Source organism: Pholcus phalangioides, unplaced genomic scaffold (genome assembly GCF_987345545.1).
Source record: "Pholcus phalangioides strain wild (caught in Gottingen) unplaced genomic scaffold, Ppha-v1.0 ptg000009l_1, whole genome shotgun sequence".
NCBI classification, from domain to species: domain Eukaryota; kingdom Metazoa; phylum Arthropoda; class Arachnida; order Araneae; family Pholcidae; genus Pholcus; species Pholcus phalangioides.
The window spans coordinates 41,733,947-41,747,538 of NW_028301602.1; the positions used below are offsets into that span (position 1 = coordinate 41,733,947).

The 13,592-nt window shown below is 35.6% G+C and overlaps 2 protein-coding genes across 2 annotated transcripts in view; one reads left to right on the top strand and one right to left on the bottom strand.

The window, feature by feature from the left end:
* Positions 1–1,304: 1,304 nt before the first annotated feature.
* LOC149083084 (protein jagunal-like) lies at positions 1,305–4,869 on the bottom strand. Its single transcript, XM_089236220.1, has 2 exons — positions 4,706–4,869; positions 1,305–2,122 (listed from the first exon to the last, which is right to left on the bottom strand). The coding sequence occupies exons 1-2, from the start codon at positions 4,792–4,794 to the stop codon at positions 1,636–1,638; spliced, it is 576 nt and encodes a 191-aa protein (XP_089092346.1). The 5' UTR covers positions 4,795–4,869; the 3' UTR covers positions 1,305–1,635.
* Positions 4,870–5,303: 434 nt separating this feature from the next.
* ABCB7 (ATP binding cassette subfamily B member 7) overlaps positions 5,304–13,592 on the top strand; it is a 28,730-nt gene continuing 20,441 nt past the window's right edge. The window contains exons 1-4 of the mRNA XM_089236219.1: positions 5,304–5,510; positions 6,867–6,926; positions 7,624–7,830; positions 12,094–12,226. Coding sequence (XP_089092345.1) covers positions 5,331–5,510; positions 6,867–6,926; positions 7,624–7,830; positions 12,094–12,226 — 580 coding nt within the window. The 5' untranslated portion in view covers positions 5,304–5,330. The remainder of the gene's footprint in view (positions 5,511–6,866; positions 6,927–7,623; positions 7,831–12,093; positions 12,227–13,592) is intronic.

Here is a 13,592-nt window from a genome sequence, read left to right on the forward strand (position 1 = left end):
TACATAAATAAAAGGTATGAAACTGACTGGGTAAAGTTTTCGCTACTGGTCCCGCGGACCACCACAATTTTTTTCTCGGTGGTTCGATTGTTTAATCATTGACACCAATGATTTCGAACGCTGGTATGTATAATTATAGCTCAGATTTTGCACACATGAAAACTTTCCGTTTGAAAAACGAATGAAAACTGTTAAAATGTCATATTATTTCTTCTATTTATATTAACATTTAATACCAGGGAGTGTTGTGGAAAATTATCACCCGGAAAAACAAGTTCACGATTATATCATCAAATGTGAACTTACAAAATTTATCTAAAGGTCATCATTCATTACTTATCCTCTTCAATTTACCAAATTTTGATGTGATCATCGTTGTGTACAAATTTGATCTATGAATAAATGCTACATGCATCCACCTTTTGGGAATACCTTGAAATCTGTAAAAGATGTAAGGTGGGATGTACCTAGTCAGCACTTTCTGCTACTAGGGGGAGTATTCGTTTCACAAAACTGGGTCCTTTAATGTTTAAGGCAGAGAAAATGATAAAGACTCATTTACCCTGTGTAGAGTTTTGAGAGATTCCAAGAAAGTGGGGGAAGAAGGATTTCTCAAGGTAAATAACTGACATCAAAACGAGAGGTGGTGTCCCATCTGCCCAACCACCATACCTACAGATAAAAAATTATGCATTTTCCCACCTCCTACATAGATAACAAGGGGATAAGATATATGTGGTCTTACCTATAGGGTAATAGGGTTGGGTTACTGACATGCTCCTTTTGTAAACACTTATGAATAGGGTGAAGAGATTTAAAAAAATGCCTCTCTCATAGGCGGAGATAGACTTGGAAGTCTGGGGGGGGGGGCCACGATGATGATGATGTCAATTCTTATATACATATAATACATTAGATCAGTCGACTCCACCTTTGACGCTGGGGAGGGGGCGCCCCCCCCCCGTATCTCCACCCATGGCCACTCTCTTAGTCTTCTCTCCCTCTCTCTAATTTTATGTATAATTAATTCTTAAAGAAAGGGTAAGAAAAACATGCTTTTTGAGAATTTCCGTTTTCATTATAGCAAATTTGTTCTGATTTTCATTCATGAATAACTTGCTATAAGCAAAAATATATTTTTTGTATCTTTAATATTAGTTCTTTGACAATCACTTGCGAATTACTTGTAATAGTGGGATTCTCATAAGTTGTACTTGTTATAACAAACTTCTACTGTACTTTATGTAGATTTAGCAACTTAAAACTTCAGTGAATATGTCTGTTTCAAGGAGTTTAAACATATATGCAACAGTGAAAAAACAATTTATTTGAAAATTTCTCCAGACTAATTGCACATCCATTCAAATGACTGTAAAATGACGATCTTTACTAGGTTCTGAGAATAATTTCCATACACAAACAATTTTACAATGTGCGCCCTTCACAACAATAGACTAAAAGCTAGGGAAACAGTTTCTGGTACTGATGTGGCACTGCACATAGAATTTGACACAACACGACTCAGAAATTCTTCTGTAAAAAACAACTATAAAAATATCCAAACAGCTAATCATACAATAAATAATTTAGTACATTAAAAATGAAATGGGAATGTGATAAGAATTGGAACAAGTATCAATTGGATTTCTTCCCTATTTTTGGCAACCAAGCTTCGATCAATTTCACAGCAAAGATGATGGATAGCATGTGAACTTGAAATGCAATTCCGATGAAACCATACCATATGACCGCCACGGGAACACCTCTGAACATTTTGATATGTGCATCAGTTCCTGACTGCATGTAAGTTAATAAATCATCGAGGTAATGTAGTGCGGCTGCAATGATTGGGAATAAGCCAAAAAAGAAGATGCCCCAAGCCGAGATCTTCATGGTTGACACTTTGTTCCTGGCAATGCCCGTGTACGAGAAAATAGCAAACACAGTGCTGATCAACCAGATCCATTCCCACAGCAAAGCTTTCGGGAAAATATTCTTATATGGTTTGCTCACAGAAAGACCAGATATTTCCATAATTTCAGTAGATAGCTTTGTGATCATGAAGAGGAAAAGCATGAAATGCAAAAAGATGGCGAATTTCATTCGAGCTTTGTACGTGGAGCTGAAAGGAAAAAAAGACAAAATTTGATTTATTCAAATGTCGCTTTTATATTCAAACAATTTTTTTATCATATGTGCATAACGCAGTGGAACCTTGATAACTCAACATCACAAGGAGATAGAAAACGTGTCGACTTAAGCAGATGTCAAGTTAGCAAAGTTTTATGTACAATTGTAAATACACTGAAGATCAAGAAAAAATATTGTTGCAGAGGAATTATTGTTGTAAATAGAGAGGCAGTGGTGTCTCAAATAAGATACCATAGATACCATCTACAGGATGTTCTGTTAATGGACCAACAAACTCAGAGGGTTGTTAGTAGACATCAAGAGGAACAAAAATTGCAATGGAACTTGGTATTGCAAACCACGTTGAGAGGGTGAAAATCGCAAAATGCATCTAGATTTCGACGTCATGCTGAAACGACAAAAAGTACAATAATAACTACAAAAAGATTTATTTGATTATTATTACCATAAAATAGATGCATATCAGAGTATTCCTCATTCATGTAGTCAGCCATCACGATACTCATTGAAACAGACAACTAACTGCTACATGTGCTTACTACCTCAATAATGCTAATTTACGTCGTCCGCAGCATGTGATCCTATCCCAGCACATGTGTTTTGTGATGCTGCTTATGTCAGATATGGTGAGTGAACCCACAAACGCATTCAGTGATCAACTGACATCCACCTTTTGTTTCCACTGGACACGGAGCCTGCATGTGTTTTTTGCGATTTTCACCCTCTCAATGCAGCTTGCGACACAGTGCTCCATTGCAATTTCCGCTCCTCCCGATACCCACCCACAATCCTCCAAGTTTGTCGGTCCATTAACAGAACATCCTGTATAGCCATGTATCATACTGTCATTTTAAAAAAATAGATGTGGCATCTACCTCACATCAGCATATCAAACATTAGCTAGAGATCTTTTGCCACTTCGCAAATCAACCAGCCACAGCCCGAATTATTTCTGCAAATCAGACTTTGGTCAAACCTCTCAACCGATTCATAAAGTGGCTACACTACGGGCTTTGGCAGTAACATAAATATTTCCAAACAAGACTTGAAAAAATATGTTTGTAGAGAGATTCGTCATTATATCTCAAGTATCATTGTAGCAAGCTTTCCCTGTATACAACAGGGTGTATGGTATTTTATGGGCGAACTATTGATCCCCTAGAGCAGCGGTTGTCAACCTGTTTTGACTCACTGAGCCCGTTTTAGTATATAATTTCTATGGCGGAGCCCCATAGGCCTCTTTTCTATATACAGTTGAACTCGATTATAACAACTTCAGTTGTAACAACAACTCAGTTATAACATCATTAATTGCTGGTTCTGCCCAATTTACACAGAGAATGTTAACAGACCTTGTATCCATGGGCGGAGATACAGGGGGTCCAACGTCAAAGGTGAAGTTGAATGATCTAATGTATAAATGCATATATGAATTGACATCATCATCATCGTGCCCCCCAGAAAAAATGACCATGCTCCCCCAGACTTCCAAGTCTATCTCTGCCTATGCTTGTATCTTGCATATAACATCAATTGAAACGCAGCAGCCTCGGATATAGTGGCACATTTTTTGTTGTTATTCTACATTATTTACCACAATTAAGGTATTATTAAGTATTCTGTTAATAAGAATTATAAGCATTATCGGTCATAAATGTTTGTGAAGTTTGAATTACTTCTAATGTTGAAGCAGTGAAATGCCTGTATAATGATACTCAAGGGACTAGAGAAATGTATCCATATAGGGAATATCTTGAAGGGAATATACAGGGTGATTCAAAACTCAACGTGCAAACCCTCGGGGGAGGCAGAAAACACAAAAACAAAACAGAATCAATCATGAATATATGACCGGAAACCCCCGTCATACATTCCTATGTGATTCTGTTTTGTTTTTGTGTTTTCAGCCTCCCCTAAAAGTCTGTACATTGAGTTTTGAATGACCCTGAGTAATATTGTTTGAGGGGATATATCCACACTGATACTTAACCATACATGCACCTCATACATATTCCTCTGCGTAATTTCTACCAAATTGGTGCATGCCGGAATGTGTGTAGCCCTTAACGTACTCATGCTGTCAGAGCTATGCTTGTTTTGTGTTCTTGCTGGTGCTGTCATCTAATTTCCATATTTTGAAAAGAAAATGGCGCACCCTTGAATTTTCATGTCATGAAAATATCATGTTGAAGATCAGTCTGCTCTCTACGGAGGGAGAGGCTATTTCGGTACATTATCACAAATAAAAGTGCATCATGACCAGACAGAAATGTCGTTACACAAGCGATTATCATTGTAAGGGGGGTATCGTTGTATAAGGTTTTCACTGTATATGTTTCAACATAGAAATGCCTACATGGGAATCAATCATTGATGAATGTTTTTAAGCAGTGAATTATTAACAATTACTAATTGGTAATTAATTCAAAGTTGTTCAAATTTAATCACATATAATTATTGTAGTGCAATAAAGAAATATAAGCTCAATGGGATCAATCAATGTGAGATGAGAGTAAAAGTTTTCTAACATATTTCATCGTATACACGCACACACCTAATTTGATAGTGCGACGCAACTTTCTCCCTGTGGCTAAAATCACTTCCATCGCTTCCTTCGGCACGTGAACCAACCCTAGACGCCATCGGTGATCTAAAATCAAACAAATTTCAAAATCACTCGAAAAAACAGCTTCGCCAAGGAAAACGTCAACAAACATGTGGAAATGGTGTTGCCAGAAATACAGCTATAACTAAAGCTCAGTGGCCAGAAAAGAACTAATGATTATTATGATGACCATATATTTGTTTTTTTTCGGGACAAAATTATTATTTTCGGTTTCATAGAATTTGACTAACTCGTCGTTTTAAGTAAAAATTACCATTTCAGCAAGTATGCTAAAAAATCAAACTTCAACATTTTTAATCGTCAGTTGTGAATCAATGAAATGTCCTATTTTTTTTCAAATTTTTTTGGACACACATCAACCAGTATTTTACGAAAAAAAATTTAATGCACATGAAATTTATTTATAATTATAATAATTTGAGAATAAAATTGATCCAAAAGCTCGTTATTTCATGAAAAAAAATCTATACACATTTTTGAAAATGTCACCTTCATTCTTCTCCTGCTCCGTGAAACTTTGTACTGAATCCGAACTGAAGACCGAATGTAAACAATGATGGCCTCAACATTAAGCTCTCGTAAAGCACCGAAATTATTTTACTCCAACTCATTTTACGTCAAATCATTTTATAGTCAGAGTAAGCGGAAGCTCTGCGCTTTGCCAAATAAGAGCTTCGTTGTCACACCGAAGACTTTTCTTGTCACAAAATACTGGAGTGTCAACGTGTTACAAGTGAGTTACAATGTCCTTTAAAAGAATTAAATATATTTTTTTCTGAATTTTAATATTGAGGTCATTCAAAAATTATAATTCTTCAAACAAATATATTTTGTTTTGCAATATAACCATCTTGAAGGACATTTTATTCTTCATCAGTACGCTGAGCCAGCAGCTTGTAAATACTACCACACACACATAGCCTATATAAGATAATATGGGATGGACGCAAAAGAAATAGTAACTTTAAAAATTTCAATTAGGTGCACCTAATTAATTTATTTTAAAAATAAATTAATTAGGTGCAAAACAATGTAAAGTTTGAAGTGTGTGTTTCCATTTCGGAGTTGGTCTTACATTTGAAAAAGCCTCGCTGCAGAGAGCAGGCAGACCTTCAACGTGATACTTGCATAACATGAAAATTCAAGCATTTATCATCCTCAGCTCAAAATACCTAAGCCAAATAACAGCATGAGGGAGAACACAAAACAAGCGCAGCACTGACAACACACAGAGGTGTATATGTAGTTTTGCCGCCAAGTTTAGTTTCATTGACTCAAATTTGCAGCCATGCAGAATAATCCTCTTCGCTCCTGCCCCCAGCAAATGCATCTTTGTCTCTAGGTCACTCACTCGCCCACACACTGTTTTGGTCACTTACATGCTCACACACACTAGTTTGGACACATGCGTGCATACGTTCTAGGTCGTTCACTGAATTGGTCTCACTCTGTACCATGCTGCAAAACTTCCTGGGTCACTATTTTGGTTGTAGTTTTTTGGTTGTAGGTTGGGGGTTCCTATTTTTTTGTGAAAGTTTTCCTTTTGTTAAAATGCTCATTAATTTTGTGGAAAGCAAAATAGTATAATTAATCAATCGTAAAAGTCATGGTTTCATTAATTTTTATTTTGGCAAGGATCCATTTTTTTTGGAATCAGAATTTTGGTGAAATTTTGGCTTTGAAAAATCTGATTAGGGTTGCTGTAGCTGTAATTCTCAAAAAATTATAGTAGTATGAAAAGTAGCCAAATTTGGCCCAGAATTCGCCAAGGACCCTAATTGCAGAAATTTTGCTAATAGCTACCTTATTTTGCTAAGTTTTCCCTGAAACGCAAATGTGTATCCTTATTGAAACACATGTTAAAAATTATTTTAGGAAAATAACTTCCTTAGATGGATAGAGTAAACATTCAGACACATTGATGGTCAATTCATTGGCTTCTCTTCAGGAACTATTGATTGAAATTAAAAGATGTTTTGTTTCACAACTGGGGTACCAATTTCAATTTACCATAAAAATCTGTTTGAATGTTTTTTTTTTCTCTATGAGAAAAATAATGTTAATTTTATTTGCCGTCTTTTTTTTTCAGATAAGGCACGTATGCAACAAAACCAGTCCAGTTCGCATTAAGGGTTCGCTTTTCAGTAAGGTATATTTCACTTTTATTTTGTTATTAAGCATATCTTCATTGTATAAACCCAGGGGTACATTACCTCCCGCCCGCAAATCAAATACATCCCGCAAAAGTTGTTCCAGTGGAATATTATCAATACACTCAACACAATAAACTCTAAGGCTGACCATATTTCCTTCATAAAAATGGTGGAAATTGGGATCATACAGAATATTGGCAGTTATCACAAAAAAAATCTTCAAATACAAATTTAATCTTCAAATACTTACATACAAATTTTGGCCAAGTACAGCCAAAAAGTAGTCAGGCAGAACTGGACAAATTCTAGGCGCCAGGTCCACCCGGCAAATAAAACATTGGTATTTAACGCTTAAAATTTTCGGTATCTCCATTCGAGTTTGCATCTGTATCGAGGTGCCGATTCGTCACCTTGACAGCAACCAACCCTACATAAGGTAAGAGTGAGATCACCTCTCAACATTACATTTTTTCTTGAATCTCGGTAAATTGCTTCATTTGTTGTACTCCGACTCCACCCAGAGACTGAACTGAACAGTTGTGCACCTGTGGTGTAAACAATTATTTGCATATTTTTATGTTGCTCACGCTCTGTACAGTTCTGCATATTGTTACATTAAGAACTATAAATGTGGATGTATTTTAAATAACTAACCAATTAAAATCATCTTTGTTTACATTTTCTTTGTGTCAGATCAAGTATTGGCAAAAACATCCAGCTGCAAGGCCGTGTTTTCACCCTGGAGCATCGGGTGCTCTCGTTCCTCAAATTGGAGTTCCAGTACAAGAAATAAGTGGATGGATGATTGTGAAGAAGATGCTCGGCTATGTCTGGCCTAAAGAAAAACCTGCCATAAGGAGAAGAGTTGTGATATCTCTAGGCTTGTTGATTGGAGCAAAAGTATGAATTGTATATCTAATGTACTGCTATGTGGAAAATTAGGAATGTAAGTGTTTTAACCCTCTCAGCAGCAATGACAATATATCGCGCTTCACTTGATGTCTGTTTTTCAGCACATACGAGATATCTCACCTTTTTAAAAGCCTCTTATTTTGGCATTGCTGAGCCTAGAGATCTCTGTAAAGCAAGCATTTTTCACATACATTTTTTTTATTCCGCAAACCTATCAGATCAACTGTGAGTGGGTCGAGTTAGGTTTTGTTCAAAAGTTTGATGAGAAAAGGGGAGAGACTGTGTTTTTTCCCTTTGCTGTGGGGTAGCATAGGAATACGTGTTCAGTATAAATAATAGAAAAAATTAGAGTATTTCTCTACATCTGTTGCTTTTTTTTTATTATTCTCAGAGTTGGGGGAGACCCAACTATCACCTGCACAAAATCCGAAAAAAATATTCTTGAAAAAAAGGTGCAACATTTTACAGAGGGTTTAGTGATCTCCACTTTGGCAGCTGTAATGCAGAGCAGTGAAGTTTTAAAAACCATGAAAAGAGTTCATCGTAAATGTTTTGTGACAAAAACCATGGAGATGGGGGTGGGCCATCAAAGTGTTTTAGACCCCTGCCTGTGGGTGCTTGGCTTGAGCTTTGTGTTGGGGGGTTTTTGATCTTGAAATTTTGCGAGTGTCCCCCCTCCCATGTTACAACACTGGGTGCTGAAGCACCACCTTTGTACAGTCTACGCTTGACATAAAGACTCCTTTTGTCCCATCGAAAGTGGATTTTATTTTGGGTAGGTCGCTATGCAGAAAGCAAAACATGTATGATAGTCATTCTATGAAAACATTTTGTTACCAGTCATTGTAATGAAATGGTCCCTATAGTATAATGTAGGGTCATTATAATGAGCATCGACGTACCAGTACCTCCAATGCCACTATCAATGTGTTTGTAAGTAAAGTCTGTTCTTAATCTGACAAAATAAATGTTTGTCCAATTATGTAAGATTTTCTGAATACACGACATTGGGACAATAAATAATCCAGTGGGGTCAACTGTTTAATTTCATTTGTCAGACAAAATGGAATCAACGTGCTTAGAATATGCAAGCTATTTACTATTGATTGCCTGCTAGCAGCTGATGTGGATGGTGTATCAGTGCAAGATTTATTGTGTGGATTTGAATGATAGCCTGAGCATAAAACTGTTTAACCCTAAAATGCTGATTCTACATCTCAGAGATGTAGTTAGTGATACAGGTAACATGTGCGGCTTTTACTTTAGTTAGTATTCTTAGGTTAATCACTCATTTTGGAGCTTAATTAAATTTTTTTATAAAGGCATTTTATATTTAAGCACGAAATCCTATTTCTCATTCTAAATAACTATCAGAAGCTTAAAATGATTAAAGATATATTATTTGAGTCTGTAGTGATTTTGACTGCCTTTGCTACTTGCGAAAATTCTTATTTCATTGTGCCAATATGTTAACATACCTGTAAGTTCTATGAACTGGTTATCTTAGAGGTATGATTTGAATTTAAAAAATGTACAAAATGAGTTCAAAAATCAATTTGTGCCAGTTTTGAGGATGAAACCTCCATAGCTCGACACCCCCAAAAACATCAATGAGCATGTCAACTTAAGTGACATGTCAGTCAAGCACAACATCACTCAGCAAATATATGTCAAGTTAGCTAGGTTTCATTCATTTTATTTCTCCCTCGCAATTTTTGAAAATCATTTATGCCATGTACGTGCAGTTATAAATAGTTGAGCAATTCCTTTCCATCATCTATAAATTAATAAAAATTATCTGTAATTTTCTACGAAAAGTTTCAGAATAATCCTGAATTATGGTAAAAAAAAAAAAGCATAAGTGTATCGAAATATCAGTTATTTGCAAAAAAAACAATGCAATTGCTGAAAATTAGGAAAACTTTAATTTTTTTTAATTTAGAAATTTTGATACAAAAAAAGACCATTTTATAGCTTATTTAACCATCTCTCACTCAAAAATTTCTGATGTCACCCGCTATTATCTGTGACTTTCGTAGTCCACGTGTCAAGTTTCCAGGCTCCAAAAAATAGAAAATGACCCTACCCCCTAATGTATGAGGAAGTATTTTTGACAAAAAACAATAAAATGGGGAATTGGTAAAATATTTGAGAGAAATGTTGAGAAAATTTATTAACTGCCTAATCCATGAGAAATTTTGAAAAAAATTATTTGTTGTAGCACATCCAGAGCCGGATCTAGACATTTTTCGAATTTAAGTAAATAATATTTTGGCTCCCCCCCCCCCCCCACCTCAATGATAATAAGCTTGTAGGAAATTTTAATGGGCAAATATTCTTAAAAGAATCATAATGATTACAATTTTTTCAATATCCATAGGTTCTCCAAGAATCAAGAATATCAATGGTTGATGGGGTAAAACTATAACTATCAATGAATATAGAAGTTCTAATTTTAATAATTATGTGAGAAATTTTTATTATATATATAAATACACACTACTAACAAGTTAGGTTTCCTGACTGTCATCCGCTGAATTTAAGGGTAATTAATAAGGTGAATGCATATCAAATAAGTAAGGTTTATCAAAAATTTTATTTCCACAATTACAACTGAAACATAAGTCAAAACTCCTTGTTTCTGTTGTTATTGCAGCATTCATTTGCCACTAATATTGAAAGAATGAACAGTATTCTACCTCTTTCTGTGCAGTTCACCTTATTTGGCACCAAATGGACTATTATATTGCCATCACCAATTCGCTAAGATTTGCCTTGTCCTTATTGCTGTATTGTATAGTAATATTTTTTCCGAAAATATTCATCTTTGAAACAAAACCTAAAAAATCTCCCCCCAATCAGTTGACACCGCCCCCCCCCCTCTCCCTGCAACCACATAGTTTGCAGGATTCAAGATCCGAGACCCTGAGCACATCACAAATCTTTGTCGACTTAAGCAGGATTTAGTTATTTTGTGTGTTGAGTTAAAGAGATTTTGTTTCTTCCCATTAATTTTAGTATTATGACAACCATGAGAATAATAATTGTTGAGTTACCGAGGAAGTCAAGTTATCTGCATATTGAGTTCAGGTTCCACTGTACAATGTGTCACAAAATAGAAAATCTAAATTTTTATACAGTCTTCCTGTCCTCTAACTTCCAAATGGAAAGGTGTTGTCCTGTCTCTTTTGAAGTCAACAAAAAGGATTCCATATTTCTATATGAAATGTTTGTTACCGAGAAATTTGAATTCAAAAACAAAGAAAAGTTGGAGGGTTGCCTGTGTTTTCTGTTTTTCTTTCCTAACTTTTCTCCGAATTTTCAATTCAAATACCTGTGCAAATATTGCACTTAGAAACGTGGAATCCTTTTTTTTTACCTCAGAAGATATGGGGTTACAACTTTATAATTAGAAGTTAGAGGACAGAGGGACTGTATGCCCGAGTGGTGCAGTGGTAAAGATGCTCGTCTTCCACTATGAAGGTTACCGTCAAGGTCCATGGGTTCGAATCCGGGCATAGAACATTAGAAGCAAGTTCTTTACCTACCGAGCCTAGGGCGACCACCGATGGATGGAGCCTTCATTTCCCACCCAACTCCACTGGTTGGAAATTGCCGTATGGCAATATATGATCGGAGTTGGTGTGCGGTGTAGTAGTAGTAGAGGGACTGTATAAAACTTTAGATTGTTTTATTTTGTGACTCTTTCAAATTGAGCACAACTCAGGTCTATCATCATCTGTGGGCGATTTATTACCCACTGAGTTGTGCCGGAAGTGTAACTGTGTGTACCTAACAGTCGGAGTGCGTATATAACCGTCATAATCGGATGTATGATTTCTCAGCCACCTCGTTGGGCATTTTGCCTGTTGTGGTGTTGTATTTATATTGTGTTTGATTTTTCAGTGCTGCTACCTATATTCCAGAAGTGAAGTGAGTGATGTGTTACGATTGAATTATATTTGTACTGTTTGTAGTTCTGTTGCTCTCTGTGGGGAGACTGTTTCAAGGGGAGATTGGCTCGCATTTGCGTCTTGAAGTTGGGAACCCCAGAAAACCAACTTCAGATTTTGTGACACACTGTATTTCCACTCTCAAAACTGCCACAAGGTGATTTTTGAATGCATTTTGAGCATTTTTAAAATGGAAATTATACCTCTATGACGAGCGGTTCATGAAACAAAGGCTTCATTGGCATTTAAAGAACACCCTGTAAATACAGCATTGAATTATGTCAACTTTTTTTTCCAGCTTTTAAATATCCAAGTGCCCTTTATCTTTAAATATGCAGTGGATTATCTGAATCAACATGCAGGAAGCCTATTGAATTTGAACAGTGCTGCTGCTACCATCGCAACAATGGCAACAACCATCATTATCGGATGTAAGATTTTTTTATTTCTCACTAGTGAAGGTATGAAAGTTAAAATTATAAAAAAGGGGGAAGGTTAATTAATAAATTACTTAACTCGTTATTTATAGAATTCAAATTCAATTATTTCATAAAATTAGTGTTTTGTAATTATTTTTTCATGTGTTTTGTTATACTTGTTTACCATTGTGCATAATATTACATTAACACTTAAACTATTAAAAGAATTTTCAACTATCTAGAACGATGAAAAACTCATTTTGGCTGCATTTTTGACTGCAATGGGGAAAAAAATCAATATAAATTATTTTTCTTTACAGAAACTTTTTAAAATAGTATCTACTCAGTCTTTATAACTTATTTTGCAATGAACCCTTATTTTTTTTAATTTTTGATGAAATGGCTTCTTATGACAAAGACTTTGTTTTTTGTTACTGAATGAATGAACACCAGAATTTTGCCACTGGACTTACCCTGTTGCCGAGATCTCTTCCAGCCCAGCTTCGTATCAGAGTCCGGAACATTTGTTTTGTTACTACTTGTATAAAAAAGTGTTAGACTATGATTTTTTTAACTTTTGCAATTCATAGCTTCGTCACTTCACAGTTCACTGACAAGATTTGAAGTTGAGAAATTTATGGAATGATGTATGTGCAGAATGGAAAAACTGTGTGTAACCGCAAAATCCTTGAGCAATGTAAATAAGACAGATTTTCCATGCCGATATCTCATTCTACCCTGAACAAATTAATTTTGTTGACACAATCAATGACACTCATTAGTAGAGCATAATTAAAATTTCATAATTTCTGGCAAAAACCTATTGTCCTGTCATAAAATTTTGTTTGTGCTAAGCACTCAAGACCTAAATTTTCTTTGCTTATCAACTTTAGAATTAATGGCACTCCTTATGAATATAATGGTAAATAATATCTCTCCTTATCATTCGACAGGATTCATAGGTTGGGATATTTCGGGTTCTGGGGCCTCTTTGTAGTGAATGATATTGGCCTTGTCCATGGGTAAAATTGTGAAAAGGGAAAATTCTTTTAGTCATGCAGCATTGTACAAGCGAATGTATGGAGGTAAAAGTGCAAAGATCTATAGAAGCGCTAAAGGAATCATATACAAGGCGACGAGCTACTTCAAAAGTCCACCTTTGAATGGTACAGTATAGGTACTGGAGGAAAAAGCAAGCACCATGATAGAACATCATTCTGTTCCCTCAATATAGTGGTACCTCGACTAACGAACGTCCCGGCTTAAGAATTTTTCCTCTAATGAAGATTTTTTCATGAGTTTTTGGTCTCTGCTAACGAATACAAATTCAACTAACAAACATTTTCATTGATATGTATGGACAGCTAACATAAAGCAG